The sequence below is a fragment of the Gambusia affinis genome, linkage group LG10, assembly GCF_019740435.1.
Source record: "Gambusia affinis linkage group LG10, SWU_Gaff_1.0, whole genome shotgun sequence".
Taxonomy (NCBI): Eukaryota; Metazoa; Chordata; class Actinopteri; order Cyprinodontiformes; family Poeciliidae; genus Gambusia; species Gambusia affinis.
Window position 1 is genome coordinate 13082159 of NC_057877.1, and position 23277 is coordinate 13105435.

The window sequence follows — 23277 nt, forward strand, 5'->3', positions numbered from 1 at the left end:
GCATCCACCAAACTAATATTTCTGCAGAAAATTTTTGCGATAGTGGAGAAATGCCATGACTTCCAGCTTACTGATTTCTATTGATGCTTGTTGCTCCAATTAGTTTGCTTCAGGTGTTTCAAAAGACTTTAAAAAAACAAAACCCAAACATTTAAATAGTGACTCCAGCATTTATTTTGCAGCAAATTAAATGGATTTGGAAAAATGGAGGCATCCTGGTACACAAAATATACATAACGTATCTCATGCAGGCAACGTATTTCATAAAATAATGGCAACATCTTTAATGCAAAGGCCAATTAAGATTTTAAATAACCATACCTGTTTGTGCATCTCGATATTCAGCCCGTAGGACATCTCGTAGTACTAGAGAGAAAGCAAAAAATAAAAACAGCTTTAAAAATAAACAGGCACTTGAAGAAAATCTGGTAATCTTTGCACATGAAATCAAACTTCAGTGACTGCTTGTTGCAAATCAAGTTTGTAGTTAATGTAAATTTGGATTCCAAATGTACAATCAATACAATTGTTAGAGTCTACTGTCTAAATTCTCTGAAAGCTGTGCATTTACATTCCTGCAGTTCAATAATTATGATCCTATTATTTACAATAACTGCTCAGACAAGTTGAAATGGTTGGAGGAATGCCTGAAGAAGAAGAAGAAAAAAAAAAAGATTATTGTCCAGTACAGTTTGTGAAGAAACTAGCAGGAGAGTTTTTCAAAACAATTGTAGCAGCTAGTAGTAACTTCAGTGAGACTATTGTAATAGCAATTTAGCAGCCTGTGACATTATTGTGAAGTAAGTTTGTCCCACTCCTCACTGTCCTCCATGTAGAGCCGTTTCAAACCACTTCATAGTATCTCAAGAGGATAAAGAGCTGCACTTTAATTCAGCCAAGAGCTGAATCTTTTCTTAATTCTTAGCCAATCGTCTGTGAATTTCTTGATATAGTCTTACTTTTCTTTCAGGTTCTGGCTCTATTCAGATTTTTCACCCTCAAATGCACTCTGACACACAATTGTGATGGATTTTAGGATGTTGAGCTGGGTTGCTACTACTCCAGCAAAGCAGCTTCATCCGAGGCTCTTCCAGCACTTTGCTTCACAGTTTGTAGAAGGTAATAGTCCTGGAAGGAGTTATTAAAATATTGTCTGTTCTGATGTTCAAATAATTAAATTTTAGTGTTCTAACACGATTCAATCGGGCCTTCATATTTTCCTTAAAGAGCAAAGATCTTCTCCTGGCACACCTCAAAAACAATCTGTAGCAAGAGCCTGACTGGAGGCTTTTCTTAGCATCTTGAAGTCTGCTTTCAGGGTTAACTTGCCTAAATGGCCAGACGGACGTGTTTGTAGTTACTTGAGCTTGTCCTCCACTTGGAGACAATTTTCCGCACAGAGGAATGACTAACTTCAAATTGTATTGTAACCTTTTTAAATCTCTTGCCGGACTCAAACCATCACAACATTCTTTCTGGAAGCAGACAGCTCTTTTGATCTCACCATGATCTTCACACTCATTCATAATAATGTGTGACAATGTTCTTATCTTTGACAACTGGTGTGACTGTTTGTGGCATTGCTTTTGAGGATGTACTGGACAAGACCTTGTTATCAGTCAATGCCCGTTCCTAAATGGCTGGCTGGTAGATGGGACAAAAAGTAGACAGAGGCATCATTAGTTTAAAGTGAATATATAATTTTAGAGTTAATATCCGACGAAGTGCTGTTTCACCACAAAGTATGCTGAACTCAAGATGACATGTTTGAAATCTTAATGTTCCATATCAAAGAATCGGATGCTACAAACATATTTAAACAAGAGAAATAAAGGAACAGAGAAAGAAATGGAGACAGCAGAAAAAGAGCCTCCTTTGTGTGAATGTGTGTATGTGCGTTCCCTGTTAATGAGAGGGCCACCTTCCAGGCGTCAAGCCTGTTAATCACCCACTCTGTCTGCAGGGGTCTGCTTCTGTCACTGGAAAACAAACAACACACTTCCCTCACTCACGCAGACACACACACACACACTGATGTACCTCAATTGCTCTTTCACACATGCACCAATGTTTTCAGTGCAATCTCATGCTGACAGGGCCTTGTGCACGAATGCAAGAGCATGCACACACACACACACACACACTGTATTCTGCGTAGCTGCCCACGCGGAAGCTCCCTAAAGTAATTACAGCACTGGGGAAATGGAGGTGCTGCCACTGGCCGGGGGAGTGGGGCAACCTGATATGCTATTAGAGCAGAAGGGGAGGTGGTTGTGGGGATACAAGAACCGGCCTGCCACTGATGGATTGGAGGTGCGTTTGTGTGTGGGTGTGCTCGCGCGTGTGTGCATGTGTGGGGTTCTGAAATATTCCATTTACAGTTTAATTTTACAGAAACATTTTGAGCAACAAATAAGAATGATGGCTACAACTACATTTCTGCCATAAATACATTTTTATTCAGACTGCAAAGCTGCTGATGGGTGTTAAAACCTGTGGAAACACTGCATACCACTGGATAGCTTTTTGTGCCATAGAATATAATCAGTGTGAGAATTAGAGCTCAGCTTTTTATTGTTCATAATCACCCCATTGTCTTCTCTGCCATTAATCATTCATTCTAAACGTTGATAGACATACTGCAGCTAGAAGTCCCCCACCAAGCTAAACTGTGTGTTCCCCACCAAAATATATTTATTATGAGCTTGCTTTTATTCCAAGGGACATGGATCCACTTTTGTCAAGCTGTTATATGGTACTATTCAAACCAATAAAACAAAAAACAAAAAACCAATAAAAAAAACCCCATCAAACTGCAAAAATTCAGAGTCATCTTCTTTGATCTGCTCACACATAAACACAAATAAATTGTTAACATGTTTGTGCAGAATCTCCTCTCATTCATCACAAGAGGCAGCTGCAAGTTGTATTCTATCCCACAGAGCACCACAAATATACAAGTACAAATACCAAACATTGATGAAAAAACTATTTTCCTCCAATTACTTTGTATAGATATCATCAGCCTGTGGGCCAGGAAGCATTCAGCAGAACATTTTCCTGACCATTAAAATAGAAACTTGGGCAATTGGGGTAAATGCCTTTCTACAAGCCGTCTAAACGCTTGAAATATTTAACTATGATAAATTACCTGAAGTTATAAATCAGACAAAATGCAATAAAAAATGCTATTTAAAAACACTACAAAAAAATCCTCCATACCTTTTTTTGAATTTGAGAATTATTGTTAGTTTTCAAAGCTATATGTTCTGTACGAAAGGCTGATGATGAGTGTGTGTAATAAACCATGTGCCTGAAAGAGACGCACAGCAATTGCGTCTGCATTTTGTGTCTCTCTGCTGGCCTGCTGGAGCTGGAGAGAGCAGTGCGGCTGCACAGATTAGATGAGATTAAAGGTAGTCAGAGGATCAATTAGAGGCAAAACATCAGACAGCAACACAGCTATTGCTAGCAACAATGCGATTAGCCCCAAGGTGGAGCAGAGAGCAAGAAAGCACATCTTTTAGTTTGTGTGTAAATGTGTGCGTAGAAAGACAAAGGCAGGAGGAGATGGACTCGGTGAAAGGAGGTGAAAACAACTTACCCACAAATACAAACACATTTCAATCTGAACCTAAACAAGTTGATCATCTCTGGGTGTAAAAAGTACATTTTTTTAAAAATTGACAAAATGAGCAGAGACTGCAAAAATGTTGGTCAAAGTTTCGCTCTTAAATGGTCAAAAGCCATCAGAAGTTGCCAAAGCAGGAAGACTAAGTGAACAAGACTGAGGGTCACCAATTGAGAAAACTCAATAATCAAAGTCTACTTGGACTCCTATCGGAATATGTTCGTACCGCAATTTCACTGAGAAATATCGACTCTTATAGCTCAGACTGAATTGGGGAAGAAGGCTTTCGTTCACTCTGCTCCTTCTTTATGGTACTTGTTTGTTTGACCGAACTCCTCTAGTTTAGTGTTTTTAAATCTAACCTAAAAGTTTTTGAGCCCGATTCTATGTTCTGCACCCGTTTTCTATAGCTTGACATTTTCTTTTAACCGTTTATTTTTCTGCATTATTTGTTGTTGCTTCTTAGCTAGGATTCACTTGACAGAGAGGTTTTTTTTTTAATCCTGGAGGGCTAACTGTTTTTTTTTTTTTTTTACCCTGTTAAAATAAAAATAAAAAAATACTGGTGCAGAATACTTATGTTTAGGTTAACTTACCATAATATAATGGCGCTGCATCTCTGACTTCTCACTCGCTAACTTGTCACATTCGAGCTTCAAACTGGGAAAAGAGAGGGAGAAAGAGGGGAACAAAGTCAGCTTGTTATTCAGCTCGACAGTCGTTCTTCTCAAGTGCTGACACCAGGTGACTTTTCAAACCCCATTCATAATCATTACCTATTTCACTTTCTTCCACCACTCTCATTACTTCCATCATCACTAAAACCTCCTCCTTCATTTTCATCATTACCAGCACATTTTCATCATCTCCTTCACCCAAATAATCTGGATCATCTTTGCCACTCTCATCATCATCATCATCATCGTCCCCTCCAGAAGTCAGTGGCAGGATCTCACTATGGATGACAGGTTCTGATTGGCAGGAAGGGGTTGAACTAGTTCTGATTTTCTGAGATAAACCTGTCTTGAACTCCAGGATTTAGCTCAGATAAAATACGACTCCTTCTGCAGGGAAGAGGCAATGAAGTACAACGCCTGAGAGTGGTGTTATAGCATTCCCTGTAACCCAGACCCAGTGACAGCCATTAACTGCAATCATGTCAACGCTGTTGTCATATGAGGCGGCGTGACAAAGAGGAACACGTCAACGAGTCAGCCTCATTGTCAAATAAAAATGACAAAAACAGTCCCTACATGGCGTCTGACTGAAGCATCCAGTTAAAACCTGCCAGTCTCAGAGGGCGTCATTTATTCCAAGTTATTGGTAAGGCTTAACCAAATATGCAGAGACATGGTGGAAAGGTTTAGATTCGAGATAAGTCTGCAGCGAGGTTGATGGTGTGTATATTTATGCTGGGATGTTCTTCTCAGCTGTCTACACGAATGACAGATCGATTACAGAGAGCGCTGCCTGAGTCTGCATCATAAATAGTCTTAACTGGCAGACTGAACATCGTGTTGCACTCAGCCAATGACGTGTGCTCATTCATACACACCGCACTGTGCTGCTGCTATAATAATCACACCAGCCTCTGTTATTCCAAATTTAGTCAACTGCTCGGTCTTTTCTCAAAATCTGAATTTGTCAGTAGGGATAGAAAATATTTAGAAGCATGTTTGCCTTGCAATGTTGAAGCTCCAGTTCAACATTCTGCCTGAGCTTGCATTCCTTTCTAAGAATTATTTTCTTTCCGGAAAAAGAAGAAAAAAAAAACACCCCCCCCCATAATTATATAGTTGTATACATCAGGACACCACATTAAACAAGTTATGAGGTACATGTCAGACGTAAGAAGTCAGTAAAGGATGAACATTTAAAGTAAGAACACAGCTAACTGTGCATTGAATTACTGCAGTGTGATGAATTGTTTTATTTTATTATGTAGCTTGGCAGTTTAGTTAATTTTATTATTTACCATAATACTAATGATGCATAATAGCACTGTCTAATTCTTAAAATGTATTTTGTTAGATTTTGTTTCTCTTCTTTGGAATAACATGGTAATAAATTTCCCACATTAAGGTTTGCAATTGTATGTGCTTTTAAGTACGGATGAACCCAAAGCAGCAGAACCTAGAGGCTGTTGAGAACTGGTACCCATCGACAGCAGAAGAATTCAAATCTGCTCTGGTAAGTGCTTTTACGAGTTCACTGCTTTAAGAGTTTATTCATTTGAAACGAAGCAAGTGAATAAAGTCATCACTAAGAATCTTCGAACGATGGCAATTTTTACGACCCAAAAATCTGAAGGCCACACATCTCAACTAAAACGCAGGGGGGGAACAAAACTCCAGACTACTAAAACTATTCAAGGGTAGTTGAGGCGTTTACTGTGAATATGAATAAAACGTTGGTTCACATCATAAATTAATGGTCATGTCATGGCAGACAATGTTAAGCCTAAAAACACTGAAACGGGTTGGATCCACTCCTGTATTTAGTGAGTGATAATGATGTTCTTTTGCCTTTTGAAGTGTGCGAACAAGCAGTGTCCACTTTCCCAAATGCTCCCTTTGACACCTACATAAAAATCTTTCTGCTATCCCCACTTATGCGCACAGGCCGTATAACAAGTTGTCATGACAACTGGCGTCCTCTCTGCAAGCCTGCCATGGATTGGCTCTGTGCCTCCTCTGATTGCTGCTCAGCAGCCCCAGGGTCTGCACCGGCGTTGTCAAACGACACTTTGATGGAGTTTTATTGCCGCTTCTTCCGTCTCTAAATCGCTCCTGCTGCCATCTTTATTTTGATTTATGTATTCCCTGATCTATTTATGCACGTGAAATTGGGGAGGGGAGAGGCGGCAGGGGGGCAGGGAGAGTCGAGCGGGGTGGGGGGAACAGGAAAGAGAAAGACAACGACAGCTACAATGCTCCGTACTATACCCAGGGGAACGCCTGCGGTACATTTGCCTTTTAGTCGTCAGCAACAGACAAGCAAAGCACAGCAGCAGAGCGCTACAAAGCTTCGTTTGTGGCTCCCAAGACCCCCCACCCCATCCCTGCTCCTGAGTCAATAGGCACTGTATGCATGTTATGTATGCTGAGACAAAAGAGGCATTCTTTTAACTGCACCCTCACTCTCTGAAGAGGGTTAAACGGTGCTGCTCGCTGTTATGGGAATAACAAAAGCAAAGGCAAGGAAGAAGATATGAAGGGCGTTATTGCAGCTTCAGAATCCTCTGCATAACAGGAGCGATCAGACCACAGCAGGGATTTTACACACAATACACTGGGCTTTCATGTGCCTTTGAGTGTCTGTACCTGGGAGAGCCAAGTCTGTGGAAGGTTCTGGGAAGGGATGTACACAGGAACAAACCAACCTACTCCGGAAGGAAGATGGGTTTCAAAGTATCCTTTCCTTACAGAAAGCTGATTTTTTATTTTTTTTTACTGAGATGCAGACCCTGTGGCACAATCCTCTAACGCTATCAAACAGATGAATGAAGGTCAGGACTTTGGAGGCATCTTATACCTCTGGAAATGTAGACGTATTTAAGCAGTAAAGAAAGATCAGTAGCAAGGGGAAAACGGGCCTGATTGTGGTGTGAGTCAAAGAAAAATGTTTAAGCAATTGGTGCTGCAGCTGGGTTGCCTACACTGTTATTAAATTTCTTGCCATAAAACTACATCTTAAACTACCACACAGGCAAGTTGAATTATATATACTAAGGTGACCAAATGTCCTCTTTCCCCCAAACATGTTAACTTGTTGCATTCTGCCTGAAGCATCAGAAGGGCTTTCTTTGATTAATGAAAATGTCCCGGTTTTTACCATTTTTTGTGGAATATGACAGCATTTAAATGCGATATCCCCTCCCAGGCCCTGTCTTGAGCTGTTGCCAAGTGGGCGTTTTAGTCATTCATTGACAGAACGGACAGTGCAGGCTTTTATTTAGAATCTATTTGAAAGCAAAGACACAATTTGTATTTTTATGTCATTTTGAATAAATTCAAGCATTAAGGGGTTAAGCATTTGCTAGAAGAAATTAAATCTATAAGCATGGTGCTGCTATCACCAGGTTTGTTTGTTTTTTTTGAAGAATAGCTTTTTTATTACTTTGAGTCTGATCAGAAGACATTTGAAGATGGAGAAAAATCATGAGAAAATGAATGTGTTTATTACAGTCACTTCTGCATCTCATGTATATTAGCGAGATTTGGAGTCAGGTAAAGCTCAAACACAATCACTTCACAAAATAAAAATAAAAAATCTCTTAAAAATCTGACCTCTGGCCAAGATGAAGTCATTACAGCAACAGATCAACTGTAAAATCTGTTTCACTTTTATGTAGAAAGAAACATAGATTTGTAAGGCCAATATATCTGTGTTTGTGACTGTGTGAGTGCATGTCAATGTGTTCACCTGTGATATTGTGCTTGAAGAAACTGGAACTCATCCTTGATCCTGTCACAGGAGTCAGAGGTCGTAAATTTCAGCTGCTGCGATGAGGCCTATCAAGAAGACAGACAAGAAGAAAAATGAGAAACCCAAATGCAGGAAGCTGCTGCACTTCCACTGTCCTATGATGCATACGAGTCTAATCCACATACAACCATAAACAGTGAAAAACTGATTTTAATGCACACCTATGTTGACATTTTTAATGACAAAGTTGCTATTTGTTCACGGTTTGATGACAATGACACTTTTCTGGTGCTAAGACATAAAGCCACCTCGAACAACATGTAAGGATTTGCAGCAGCTTATTGATTAACACGTTAAGAGTTAATCAACCCTATAATTTAAGTCCTTTTGAAACTTTCTGTTAAAAGCCCAATATTCAGTTTAGGAGACAACAAGTAAAGCTAAAGCAGAGTCATGAGAGAACCTGGAGAGTGATATGGTACGTAATTACTAAACTCATTCAGTTCTCACTTAGAGATTTTAAAACAGTAATCTGACTTGCAATCTGACAGCCTAAACATGCTGCAGCTTTTTCTTGGTTAATAAATACAATTAAACACATTCTAAATCTCACATAGTGAGCTACATCACCAGTCAAACACTTAGCCTGGATGCAGTTTTTAACCCTGATTGTAATTCTGTTCACTACAATTCCTGGGAAGCAGTGCACATAGAGCACAGCTTGTATAGTAAAACAAAATCTCATTATTTGTCAATGAACTGCATTATGGGAGACATAAAAAAAAAAGAAAATGTAAAGTCATAATTTCAGGGAGCTCGCCATTAGGATTGACCTGTTGCTTCACGTCTGATGACATTGCTCAACTTTTTTTTTTTTTTTCCCTAAACAGGCAACTTAATCTAAAGGAACATCTATATTACAATTACTTTAAGTTCTGTGATAACATTTACCTGGCTGGTGTTTTATTTTGGGGGGTTAAATGTTTTGAATAAGTTCAGAATAATTTCCACAGGTTCATTAGATAACCAGATCAGACAAAGCTTTCTTGTTGTTAAAATCAAAATATACTTGAGACTTTAATCAAATAATGAAGTCACTAAAACACAGTGACAACCGTGATCTGACCTTAACAAGCTAACCCCATACGTCAAAAACTTCCATTCCACGCAAAGCAAACTGTTGCCTGGAGACAAAGGTTTCTGTGGTACAGCAGGAAAACCTGTTCCATTATCTCTGAAGCCAATAATGCAGGGACTAAATTCAACAAACAGCCTGGCTATATGGGTCTCTGTCACGCAGGGCCTGCGTCAACAAAAGGCACTTGGCAACGGAAAGCTGCACCACACACACTGTGCTGAATTAGTGCTTGTTTCAGGTGTATGTGTCCAGCTTGGCCATTTTCCCAGAGAGATGTACTGATGCACAAGATATGACTTACCCCCTATGAAGGGTATTATATGAACATTTAAAATACCAAAGTCTGAATCTTTGAGTCTTGGATCTAAGGTAACTGGGCCAAGTAGGTGGATGAAAACTGATAGGAGAAAAATAAAACAAGGATCAACAGCCATTACATTTGCAAACTGACAAACACAGATACATTGCTAAACATTAGATTTGTTTAACAACCTAATATGTGATGCTTCGCTGTAGTTTGGACGTATGAATGTTAATAGAGACAAATATGTAGAACTTTGTGTATGCCCTCTTACTACATTCTTGGTAAGGAATTTGATGCCTGTCTAATCTTTTAAAGAAACTGTTTCGGACACAACCTGACTTTCCAGGTGTGGTAAATTTTTTCCTAAAAACATCACCAGCACTTTTTGCAGTTTGGGTTGTCAAAATAACAAGAAAAAAATATATATTTCGACAAAGATCTACCAAACGATTGACAGTAGGGGTTGAAAACCAGCCACCAAGTCTGTCTTACCAATGCTGAATTAAAAAAAGTCTGCAGACTACAGCTTCTCCACCCAACTCTGAAACCAAATCTGATATCATCTGTAAAAGGTTACTTTGGGTTGAGCTTATGAAGGACGGTAACTTTCCACTTCAGAGGCAACCTGATGCGTATCACTTTTCATCTACCCTGTCAACACCTTTCCTTTACACTTTCAGTTTGGTACTTCTGATCGACTACATCCTTTTCCCTTACGGGCAACATTAGCCCCCCCATCTGGGAATAGTGGTTTCCAGTAAGTGTAACCAGATCAAAGAAAGTTGTTGGCAATGGACAACATCTGGCAGCCTGGGGTGACTAGATAAATGTTCTACTTGACCTTCCACCTTAAAAAAAATACCCACATCAAAAGTCTGCATCAAAAGAGTAACATTTTTATATATAAATTAGAAATTATAATAAACAAACAACCACAAAGATATCCAAATTTGGTAGAGAGCTAATTTATGTGCAAGACTAAGTAAATACTGTTGACAGACCATCTTCCAATAGGAATGTGCGCTCCATTTTTGTCCCTACACGTGGCAGATGGCAGACTGAATCAGCCTCCTTGTTCTATGAATGGTCCTCACCAAACCAGACAACCAGTTAGTCTTACCAGGCACAAGCAGTGTTAAATAAAACCCAGCATGATGGTTAATTGCCTCATTGTTTCCCTCCCAGATGAAGCCACTAAACAAGCTATTGCTGCTATTAACTCTGAATTTTTTCTTTAGCATAGAAAGTAGTCCCAACACAATGGGACAGTGTTTTTCTCCTCATCTCTGCTCTGTCTTTTCAAAACCCAGTTGGTCATGGTACATAACTGCACACACTCAGCAGGATATTGCTGGATGTACATAAATCTGTGCTTGAGATTAGATTTGCTGTGAATTAACTGGACAACAAAAGTCTTCAGTCTGGTGCATGAGTCTCAACTAGTCCATTCTTTGAAGAGCCATTTTGTTAACAGACTTCAATATCCATCATTTGTTGTATTGTTTATGTATTTTGGATTTTTAAAATATCTTCCCGTTCCAATATGAAACGTTTGTTAGAAATGTATGTTTAGTTATCTCTCAGAGGGTACTTTAATTTTTTTTCCATTAATTAGACTCTATTACTTAATAGTCCCAAAATGTGTCATTATGACAGGCTTAATGACAAGTAGATTGGTGATTAGAAAGAAATGTAGTTTCATAAATTACATATTGTTTATCATTCCGTTTTGTGAGCCGGATTCACCGCTACAAAACATATTTACTTAAAGTTGCTAAAATCTGTGGTGCCTAAATAGCACATAAAGAAGAAACTTAGTGAACAATGACTAAGAGCACTGGGTTTTACCTACATATGTCCAGCTAATATTTTTTGTATACCAAGCTTACTTTGCGTTTTGCTACACAATGCTAACAATGTTTATTTTCTTCTCTTCTTCGGTGACGAAAACAAGAAAACAAGGTGCTCCACGGGGGCATGAGAGGGCACAACAGATGGATGCCCATAATGTTAATGAAATACTGCTGTAATATTGAGACACATGCCATCTGCTATGACAGAAAAAAAGGCTGCATGCTGCGTTAGTGAATATGCATCTGTGTAAAAAAAAAAAGAAAAAGAAAAAGATAATTATGTGTGCAAAAGCTTTCTTGAATGTTCCAAGAAAAAAAATAAAAATAAACGTTGAAGTCATTGATGAGGTGTTTTTCAGGGACACATTTACGTGAGTCAACATCTGTTTGCATGTGTTTTAAGTTGTATGAATGGATGCAAGAGCAACAAATACTCAGTGCTAGGAATCATACAGAAGGATATGAGATTCCCCCCCCCCCCCCCCCACACACACACACACACACTCCCTCATAAGTAAAATCTGCCGGGCTCACACGCACACAAGAAAAGGCACACGCCTGGCACCTAAATGTAGGACGATCTCTAATTTGATTCCACCCTGCTCCTTTGAGACGTAATTAAAGCATTAAAAAGCGTTGTGGGCTGCTGAGGCAATTGAGACAGTCTTCGGCGAATAAATGGGATTCATCGTTTCAGGAAATTGCTGCCCCACCCCCATCCCCCACCCACCAACCCCTAAGCCCTACTCACCCCCCACACAGACATGCACACAGAGCCTTCCTGGCCTCATCATCTGGTTCAATCCATGTGAAATCTTCTGTGAACCATTATGTCTATTTTAAATAAGAATCAGACTAAGGCTGTTTCTGCTCTTAGATCAATCGGTGGAAAAAAAAAAAAAAACGACAGGAAGGGATGGAGATTACAGGGGCGTGGGGGGGCTTAGCTTTACACACACGCATACAGATCACACTACAATGATGAGACACATGAACAATAAATGAATACAGCAGGGCATTTAGACACACAAGCTGAGCACATACACAAATGAAAAAGCGTAGACAGCCACACGGAATAACAGCAGGATCCATTGGAAAACATCTTCCTCAGTATAAATCCTGCCTGAGGGGTAGCTGCAGTGTGGGGATTGTATTTCCTGGAGCACTGCCTGACTGTTTACATCTCAGTCGGTGTGTGCTTGTGTGTGGCACATGCGTGAATGTTTGTGTGCTTGGAGGGAGGGATGGAGCCTTGGCATTGTAATCACTCACTAATGACTGGATGTTATCTCACTCCCACTCTTAAACGAATGCAGAATATCCGTAATGGCAAACAGTTCCTCTATGTTTCACTGCCAGGTTGTCTTTCTGTTCCATAGCAACAGTCTGGAGGATCCCATGTAAGCTTTCCGCCTCTTCTGTCTGTCACAGTTTCAATAGAAAGGAGAGTAAGTAAGAAAGAAAGTAACTAATGATTCTTTCTGGTAGAACATTCCTTAGCGGTTTAGATTAAGACAGAGGACATAATTTATTTCCTCACTTAAAAACTGAATTTTTAAATCTTGCAGACAGAAGCAAAGCCTTTGCACTATTTTTAAACTATACTTCAAGTAGATTTAGTTACATTCCACAAAAAGAAAAAAAACACAAATCTACAAATACTAATCGTTGAATAGGTGTGGGTCCATTGTAGAGTTAGCAGAAGGGTAATTAGCAAATCCCACTGGATTTAAGAGTTTTGACAAGAATGGAACATGAGCAATAAAATCTAGTTATTAAAAAGACTGGTGAAAATATATAATACTTAATATGTTTCTTACACTGACTCTATACAGATGTGGCAAACACATTTTTCTGAAAGGTGGCAAGAGGACTGTCTTAAATGAATTTTAGAGATAAAATTACATCTTAAAAAGACTGCCAAGTAAAGGGTAAAATTTTGGGGTTCCAGAAAGAATAAAAGCAGGCGCAAGTCTCTTTCACAGTGAGTCGAAAGCAAAACAAACGGTGGAAGTGCTTTGTTAAATACCCAGAAAGCACTCCTTAGGCAATGATGGTTAATGTTGTGTTGTTTGCAGCTAAAACTGCTTAGCTGTTTCAGAGACCTCTCCAATGCTTTATAATACATTACACAAACAAAGCAATATAATGCAATAAGTAACTAATTTCTCATCAATACAGATTTTAAATGGAAATGTGACTGTATGACACTCGTACATGTATGAATGAAACTCGCAGAATGTGCTTAAACATTTCAGGAAAAAGTCCACTGTTACAAGATTCACCAAGCCAGAGATTGAAATGATTAAGTCTTTTGCTCTTACAGCAGAAAACAAGACTGGATCCTCCATCCAAGAATAGTTCCTACCAAACAATTCCATCTAAATATCCTGGATTAGTGTTTGGACTAAAGCATATGAGCCCAGCGATCTGAGAGAGGGACAGAACTAACTGGCCCGTATCCAAGCTCATCCGGGCAAACTCCGTCTGAACCAACGGAGAGAGCCCAGCCACGCTAGCTGCTCAGGGTTTGAAAGAGAGGCTGAGGAATAGGATTGTGTCTTCAGCAGCTCTGGACAGGGGCTTTAGAGCACGGCGAGAGAGCCTAATCCTGTTTCGGCCAGGAATTTGATTTTGATTATTATCTCTCACAAACCAAGCGGAGGCTTACCCCCATTTCTGCAGCGTTATCCCAACAACACACATGCACACACACGCCAACACACGCAAACCTCCCTCCCCCTTGCAGTCTAACAGATTTGACCTCGTTAAGACGCTTTAAAGGGGATTATTATACTTTTATCACTTCAAGTGAAGTGCCCTTGCAAACACAGGATTGGCATGGCTTGCCTTCCCTCCCCTCCCGGCACAACTATCTTGACCCATACACAAGGCCAGCCAAGCGCTCAGCACAAACACACACAAGCATGGTATTTAAAACAGTATGTTCTGCAAACGCAGATGCGCCTATGCACAAAAAACATAAGAAAAACACACACAAGGTGAGGGAGGCATGCTCCTAAACACACATACACACCACAGGAACGAAGTGCAGAGATTCTGAAGCCAAGGGAAATAGGCAATTTGTCAAGAGTGGGGAAAGTGGTGAGGCTGACAGTACTGTGGTTTTGGGGACCATAGCTGAGATTAAAGGCAGGCTCACAGAGGGAGGGCTTTAAGATTACACCCACAAAGCTTGTGCAGATGATTGATGCCCATTTGTAAAAAAACAAGGTTATTACTGAGAACAGCCAGAAAAAGAGCAAAGACAGGCAGGAAAAGATTAGTCCCAAAGTTAGCAACAAGCAAATAAACAACCAAAGCTGTGCCTGCATATGTTTGACAGCAGGGAGCTGTTGTTTCATCTTGTGATGCATCAGCACTACTGTTCTTGCTCTTACAATTAGTAAAGCTCCAAATTTTAGGCTCCAGTTTTGAGCCCGACTGACTTAATAGTTTTCAAATAGTGGTACCAATCGATCATCCTTCAAAATGGGTCTGACATAATTGAGTCTACTAATCTGTTGTTTAAACGGTGTACTATTTAAGTGTGGACATTTTTTTTGAAAGCAGCATAATGAAATAACATTGATTCCTGATGGCTGACTGTGTTTTAGTTGGGTTAATATAATATTCTTTTATACGTGACCTCATTCCTTACAGGCACCAAACTAAGCAGCTACCTCTCAGCTTGCAAGGTCTCGCGGTCTAGCAGGTCTTTTTTGCTTTGGAACGATGTGGCCAATCAAGCCACCTCCCGTTGAGCTGCTTTGTTACAGCCCATCACGCCGTTCTCCACAGGAGAGGGGTTAACCCGTCCTCCCAGCAGCCTCTTTTCTTTCTACCTCCCACATTCCCCTTCAAGGAATCTTTTCCTGAATACTGATTCAGTTCCTCTGAGTTCCCTCCCACACAAAACACACAATCTGGTGGACTCCTAATTGCACAACATACATGCAAACACATATCCATTCAACCAGTCAGCTTTCCCCTCCCCCCAAACAGTTTTAAACTAAGCATGGAAAGGCACACTAGCCAAATGTGGAAAGAAAATGAAGACACCCTAAGATGCCAGGATGTCAGAAACCAGTCCTATTTTAAATAAATAAATGGAAAAAAAAGAAAAATTATTAAAGTCCACTCTGACACAGATCTAGATAGTCTTCAAGAGAGAGACAATAAGGGCTCAGTCTCCTTAATACACCTGTAGACTTAAAAGATAATAAGAAACATGATACCAATCAGTGGAAATATGTTTGGTTTTTATTTTTACATGTTTTCTGTAAGAAAAATAAAATTAGGTTCTGTAGCAAATTGGCCTAAGATGTCAAGTGTGTAAATTCTAATCTACCCAGATCTACCCAAAAATATTTTAGTTAGGTTTTTATATGTGGGATTTTATACGTGGGATTTTTATAGGACTTTAATCTTGAATTAAAGGACTTTGGAAAAGCTGTGAGTATTAAGGGCCTTCAAGCTTGAACACCAAGGTGACGATACAAATAAAGTGAATTCTCAATGGTGCACTTCAGGATGCAAGATAGGGCGCAGTCCCCCCAACAGAGGCACATATTTAATAACTACAAGCTCTGAAACTAAAATTGACAGCAAAATTTTTTTTATATATATAATTAGTGTTTGTAAAGTTGCTGATGAAGTTAAATGTCCAGTATAAATTGTCCTCCAATTAGCTGAGAAAAATGTGTTTATCAAGTACTGTGATGTAACAGCATGTACAGACCAGACCTAATCTGCTACAGCTTAAAATCTTTGTTGTTTGTGTCCCTTAGGGCATAGAAGATAGATGCTAAGTAGTGATGGGAAATCGTTTTATGGACCCATGTGAGCAGCTGTAAATGCACGACTTGCAGCTGTGCCTCACAACTACTGATGTACGGTGATTATAGTACAACATGAATTCCAGAAAATTGGGATGTTCTTTAAATGTCAACAAAAAAAATGGATCACTTTCAAACCAAATGAGACTTTTTTTTTTTACTTGCAACAGATCATAAAAATAGTTAAATAGACCTGAGAAACTGTACATCTTCATCCATCCAATGAGCTCATTTTAGCTCTGCTAGCCATTTCATGTGCTAGTTAGCATCAAATTCTCATTTGAAACCAGGGAACTCAGTCCTTGCTGTTCTTTTTGCATATTAAATACAGCTATTAGACCAATTAATAATGTTTTATTAAATGCATCACACCATGACCCCAGTTTTTACCAGTTATAGGCATGTTATGTTGAATATGTACACATCATATATACGGGTACAGAAACGACCTGAAAAGGGAGCTAAATGAAATTGTACAAATACTAGCTCTTTTACTTTGACACAATACATATGTTCAACTTGAAAGCAATTGTTGAAGGTGATTCTGAAAGCAGAAAATACCTGGACTCAGGGATTTTTATGAATACCTGAGTCCAAATCACCATGTGCTTGACAAGAGAACGATTGCACCAGCCTCCACCTTTCGCTAAACCCAACCCAAACTAAAGTCTTCTGACAATCACGTGCTGTGGCCCTTCACAAAAATCAACATCACCTGTGACCTGTGCCCTCGACTGGGCCACTCTTGAAGCATGGCCCCCCGCAGGTTGGTTGTGTAGTGGGGTTGAGTGTCGGGGGGGCTGCGTTTGTCATGCTAATCAGCTGGCCTAACCTCAACAACCCAGACATCTGCTGGCCCGCGTGTGTCAAGACCCACATTCAATTTGTTCCCCCCAGATACAAAAAGCAGATAAGACCCTTGAGGTTGGTGAGAATGTGTGTGCCAAACAAAAAAGAAACCTTTTTTTTTTTTTTTTCTAAGCATGTATGAGAGCAATAATTACATGTAGAAAGGAGAGCTACAGTTAATATTTGGGCGCTCTTGAGTTCTCTCATTATTCCGTGTATGGGTGTGCACGCAAATGTCCAGCTCCCCTAATAAACCAGACACACACAGCATGGCTTATTATTCACGCAGAAACACACAAAAGTGTGTGTGTCGGCGTGTGTGTGTGTGTGCTGCAGAATGATGGGAAAGGGGCGGGGGAGTTTGTTTAATGGACGAGACAGGGGACCATGGAGATTAAGCTCCCCCCAGCTGGAGGCTTTAGAGGAAAGGCTGGGGGCTGTTCTGTTAATTCAAGTGGGCTTAATAATGCCTGTGCACCCTCTGCCCCTGTCCCTCCCACCACTACAGAAGATCTGGGAGGAAACGGGTGATAAAGGAGACAAGGAGCAGGAGGAAAAGGAGGGGGTGGTCTGTGTGTGTGCATACAACCTGTGGCCATCTCTGCAGTTGAGTATGAGCTCAGGGGACCTGAGAGATTTCCCCTCTGTATTACTTGTGCTGCTCTCGCGCTCTGAGCTTTTATGTTGTTCCACTTTCACACCACAGCCCAGCTTTGTTGAAGCTGCATTAGGATTAATCAACACCAAAACAATATGCCAAACATTGTCAACTGGGTCAGGCAATGTGCCACAATCAAGTGCTTCTCTTAAATCAATGAACTGTGGCCATGGCGAGGGATTAAAATGTGCACATAAAGGGAGGATGGAAACCTGAGTCCCTGCAAAAGGCTGCAAAGCAAGTATGCTTCTCTTTCTGAATTCACCTGTATGTATTTTTTTAGATTTTGCATAAGAAAATAAATGTTGGTAAATAACCTATATCCAACTAGCTCCCAAGTATAAAAGTAAGTAGAATGAAGTGTGCGACAATATGTGTTAATACCACAGAATGCATAGTGGGTAAATATGTTTATTGTCTTTGCTTCATGCATCGACTAATCAATATTTCACAACCATCCAAGCAACAGGTCAGCATCCCCAACAACACGGCAAATTAACCAAGGCGAGTTATAAACTAAGTCATTTACATGGAGCCGTATTTTAGTGAAGCAGTAACATTTTTGTTTAAATCCAGGCGTGTCTTTCCACGTCTCCGGTGATCAAATTCTCTGAGACCTGGTTTCAATAGGTGTTTGTGTCAAAGTGAAACTTTTCCGAAGCAAACCCCACGGAGGTGTGAAGTAGTTTGCAGGTGTGAAAACGCACATGCGCAGGACACATGGCTGTGGGGTTTAAGTAAAGCTATTTTTTGTGGAAAATGTCCAAGTGGTTCCACCTCACCACACATGAGAGAAAGTAGCAGCACAGGAGGAAAGTCGAGCACAGACGTGGTTTAGTTTGTAGTACCTGGTTGCTTTTACAAGTTCCTGATGATGGACACGACTATTATCTATGGTTTAAAAGACTATAATATAAAGCAGATTTGATGGAGAATGAGGGTTCAGATTAGTCCACCGTCCATCATCACTTCTTTCTCTTGCTTTTCATTTGTTTTACACCCATATCTCCATATGCGTCATAATTTTTCCCCACCTTTAGACCACAGCAGTCGGGTAAAGGCAATATGTAAATGACAAAAGACACTTAAGTGTGAAGCCACAGTGGAAGTTGACTCAGAGTAAAACTGAGGCAGCTGTAACTCTGGAGAAAAGGCCTGCTAAATTCCCAAACCTCACATTTAATCTGGAGTCCTGGGGTCCTAATGCTCAAATCAAGCAGCACAACAGCACTCAATTGGATTATAAGAAAATGAAATTCAAGCAGGAATGGAGTAAGCCAGCTGTTTCACCTCAGAAAAGTTGACTGAGGTTTTAGCCCAATCGGGGAGGGACTCAACCAGTTTCAACCCCCCCAAAAAAACTATAAAAAGTTGGAATGGTTGGAAAACAGAACAGAAAATATATCCCACTAAAGCAAAAATATCTTATACATTCTTGGCCACTCTCTTATCCCTGCTACTCAACTTCTTTACACAATTCAAATTGTCATGAAAGTGGACATAATTCACTTGAATGACATGTAAATCAATTGGTCTTCACCATTACCACGATTTCATGTTGACAATGGAGAAATGTAAATATCAAAATATACTGAACAGTCCCAGACTGCAGACCAAATGTAATTGCTACTGGTTACAGAAATCCATCTTGATCACTTTATGCATTGAGATTGCCTCCAATTATGACAAGACCTGATTCCAGAGAGGCAGATGAAAGCCCCACACCATCACAATACTTCCAACCAAAAGCTGCAAATGTGACCCCATCCAGGGGAAATGAAAAGCCTTTCCAACAGGATGGAAAACTGATAACTGTAACATTATTGATGTCAATTGCAACATTGATTTCAGTTGTGATTAATCCTAATATCACTCTTAATAAGGGTAATAAGGACACCCATCAGGATGTCCTTATTACTCTCTGTGTCCTTCTGCATTTCAGTTGCTAAAATGTGAATCAAGTGTGTGCATCAAGCAATGACAGTCTCCATCAATCGTTTCAAAATTTGACAGCAAAAAGTCTTTTGTCCATGAAAAATACAAGGAGTCAGCTTGTAGATTTGTCAGTTTACAGCAGGTCTTGGCACAACCAAGTCACAGAGTCAGCTATAAATTGTATACCAGAGTATTCTGGAGTAAAATGCTATGGATTTTGTTAACAGAACAACAGTAGCAAATCCACAACAGAATGACAGAAAGAGAGAAAACAAAATGCTGTAATGGTGAAAGTAAAAGTCGCGGTATCAATCTGACTGAAATGCTGTGGCACAAAGTGGTTTTCAGGTTTTCATGGGTTGAGAGATTGCTCCAGACTAAGTCTACACTTGCTCTTCACAATGTACCACACAGCAGGGTATTCGTCAGTCGGCGATGAGCTTTCGCAGCTGGAAATCCGAAGGATAGGGAAGTGTGGGGGTGTGAGTGAGTAGCTGACTGGAGTTCACAGGAGGCAGTACATCATGCACAGAGTACAACATAAAAGATAGCTGTATTTTCTCTACTACACTTTGAGACCAGTCTGTGAGGTTTCCTCCTTTTGTTTTAACATTGACAGTGTGTCTTTATTAACACAAAATTGCAGGGAGTGTAAAACAACATATGGGTCAGCAGAAAACACTACAGCACAAATTCCTGCGAGTATGCATGCATAACTGTGGCAAAGGCCACAAGAATAGCGCTTGCAAATTTTCTCACTCACTGATTTGTGGTGTAGTTTGCCTGTGGGGCAGATGGAAAGGTCTGCAAGAAGTCTGGAACAAATGCTGCGGACATTTGCTTCGGTGTATGTTGTCCCCCTCAGGCAATTTCTACAACATTTTCAGACTGCAAAGAAACCTCTCCAAAGGTAAAAGGAAGCAGAGCGAAAAAGAGACAATGTATAAAGGCTTGAGCTACTGCAATGGAAAAGGCAGAAGCAATTCCTGCGTCCTGACAAGCTCTATGTCAACAATGGCAGTGTGGTTTTCTAGTTTGTTCATCCATGTTGTGTTTTCATTATTAATTCTTGATGTGCACTGTCTTCACACGAAAGAGGGTGCACTTGCTTTCTGGCCACAGCTGTACAAGTATTTAATTAAAATTAAATCTACAATCCTAAAATCCTGCTACCAACTCTGACATTTCCCAGCAAGACCATCCCCACTGTACAGCAAATAATCATTCATGCCACAAGACTTTTAGTTCTCTGTTGCGTTGCTACCAGAAAAAGGCAGACTTACTATTAAAACTAAAACCATTTCCAATACTGTTAAAATCACAACATGTGAAGTAAGTACAGTTGGGGTCGAATGATGATGTGTTGAACTGCAATCATCATCACACTGTTTGTGATAACGCAACCGACTGCTTGGTTTCACACATCATTTCATTCAATTCACTGCTTGCCATTGAAATACTTTGACAGTCTGTAACTAGCCTTGATGGACACTATATATCATTGTAGAGGCTAAGTAGCAAAAGCTCTCAGAATATGATGGAATAACCGTGTTGACCACTTTCAATTGCAATAATTAATACTGTCATTGCAATATTCAGCAATACCATGATAATTGTATTATATTCTTGATCAGGCCAAATTATGATAATGTTATTAACTTATAAGGGCAGAGAGGCTTTTCCTATACTATATTATACTTCTCTACAGTCAAATAGTACGAGGGAGGCCACCTTTATTGGTCCTTTGGTTTTAATTCAAAGATTGAAGCAAAAAGATAAAAATTTCAAAGGATTATTGTATGATGTCAAGGAATTATTCCACAGAATGTTCCTTTTATTATTCTGCTCTCCTCAGAATAACATAACTAGATATTAGCTACCTATTTGAGTTATTTGGTTGGAGAGACTGCAACTGCATTATAACAGGCATGTCCACATAGCTTGCAAACTGCAGTTTTAAATCAATAGTGACTTTAAAAAAAATAAAACTGTGTTTTTGGATTGGGAATGCCAAATTTCTCTTCGTTTTAGGTGATGTGTCTGAGCTGTCTTTCAGCCAGCTGACCATCAGCAAAGAGTGGGGGAAAGGCAGCACTGCTTTAGTGATTTGCTGTAACTGTAACTCTTAAAACCTTGGTATACGTCGATACTGGTTACCATTACAAGCCCATCGTGGACTTGTTTTCTTTTCCCATCAATATCTTGACATTTGACAAAGACACAGTTCTGCCAGGTTCCAGACATGAGTGTTTGACCATTGAGCTGATAGGCCATACCACTGATGAACGCCTGCCCTAAACTAAATTACTGTTACCAAGGAAACTTGAGATTCAGGGGAACAGAAACGTGCTCTTTTTTTCCACTCATCCACAGACGAACCTAAAAATGACAGTCTATCATTTGTGTTTGGCACTTGTTTGCTATTTTTAATACTTGCAAAATGTTCTAACGGGTTTATATTTCATGCTGAAATTATAACAAATGTCACCGACAAAATTGGGGACTGGGAAAAACATAATTGCAAAATCTAACAATGCAGCGTTTGACACATTCACTATTTCGTCAAAACCTCCGAAAATGTTCTGTAGAACTTAAAAGAACTTGCTAGCGAACAAATCTATACCAATTAATTAATTACAGGAAGTTTCACGCGTCATTTACCTTAACTAGAGAACTACTGAGCACGTTTTAAAATCTGAACAACTTACTGAGTGTCTTGATTGTGGAAACATCATGTCAGGTCCTTGTTTGTCGCTCCAGAACACGACTTGTGTGCCCGGTGTTTATAAATTTCCCCGCTGCGTTGCTCCTTTGTCCAAAGCTAGCTCAGCCTTTCTCGGGAGCTGTCCAGGGTTAGCAGAAAAACTAGCTAACGGCAGCTAGCGGTCCCCCTTTTAACCAAAACAAGCTACAAGCCAAACGGCAAGTGTTGCACTTTGCAGCCTTTAGAGAGGAAAATAAAAACCAGAGGAGTCGGTAGTGCTATCAGCTGTAGCTATGTCTGCTCCCCAAACCTGGTATTTTACTGCGTATGTGAGCAGAAAACCACCATCGGTTTCCAGTTCGTGTCTCCGGCTAAGCTGGCTAATTCTTCAAAAGCTGTCAGTTAAAATGATTCATCGCTGCTGCGAGCTTTCCGCGGCGGCAGCGTCAGTAAATTAATAACGTTGTATACACAGAAAGAGAGGGAGGCGTCTGGATAAATCTCCTCTCTCGCCTTGTGTTGCCCCTTCAAAGCTCGACTCGACCACGGTTGACAAATAGGTGATTTATAAAAAAAATAAAAATGCCACAGTTTAATTAAGCACCGACGCAGCCGAAAAACCTGTTCGTTAAAGAAACAAACAAATCTCTTATTTCGCTGAAGCGGCGGATCCACTCAGAATACTGACGTTCACGGGCTGGAGTTGAAACTCAGTCTTTATCCCCCTTGAACCGAGCAGCGCTCGATATTAATCGGAGTGGATTTGGCCAGCGGAGGTGAAGCCAAAAAATAGTGAGTCCGGTTGCTGAAGCAGCTGGATATGAAGACAGACCAGAAACGCTGCTGAGAACAGAACAGCCTCGCACAGAAATAAGAGCTGCTAGATGAGCGCCGAGCAGATCTACACAGCGGGGATCTATCCGCCTCATGGTCGGCCGA

At 40.2% G+C, this 23277-nt stretch overlaps 1 protein-coding gene across 2 annotated transcripts in view; it reads right to left on the reverse strand.

Annotated features, from left to right (window-relative positions):
• The window catches only part of tle5 (TLE family member 5, transcriptional modulator), a 35702-nt gene extending 12425 nt beyond the window's left edge, over nucleotides 1-23277 (reverse strand). The window contains exons 1-4 of one of the 2 annotated variants that reach the window (XM_044129788.1): nucleotides 22343-23277; nucleotides 8057-8145; nucleotides 4228-4291; nucleotides 322-366 (exon numbers count right to left, since the gene is read on the reverse strand). In XM_044129788.1, the coding sequence (XP_043985723.1) occupies nucleotides 322-366; nucleotides 4228-4291; nucleotides 8057-8145; nucleotides 22343-22369 (225 nt within the window). In that variant the 5' untranslated portion in view covers nucleotides 22370-23277. The remainder of the gene's footprint in view (nucleotides 1-321; nucleotides 367-4227; nucleotides 4292-8056; nucleotides 8146-22342) is intronic. The other variant, XM_044129787.1, reaches the window with a different exon arrangement.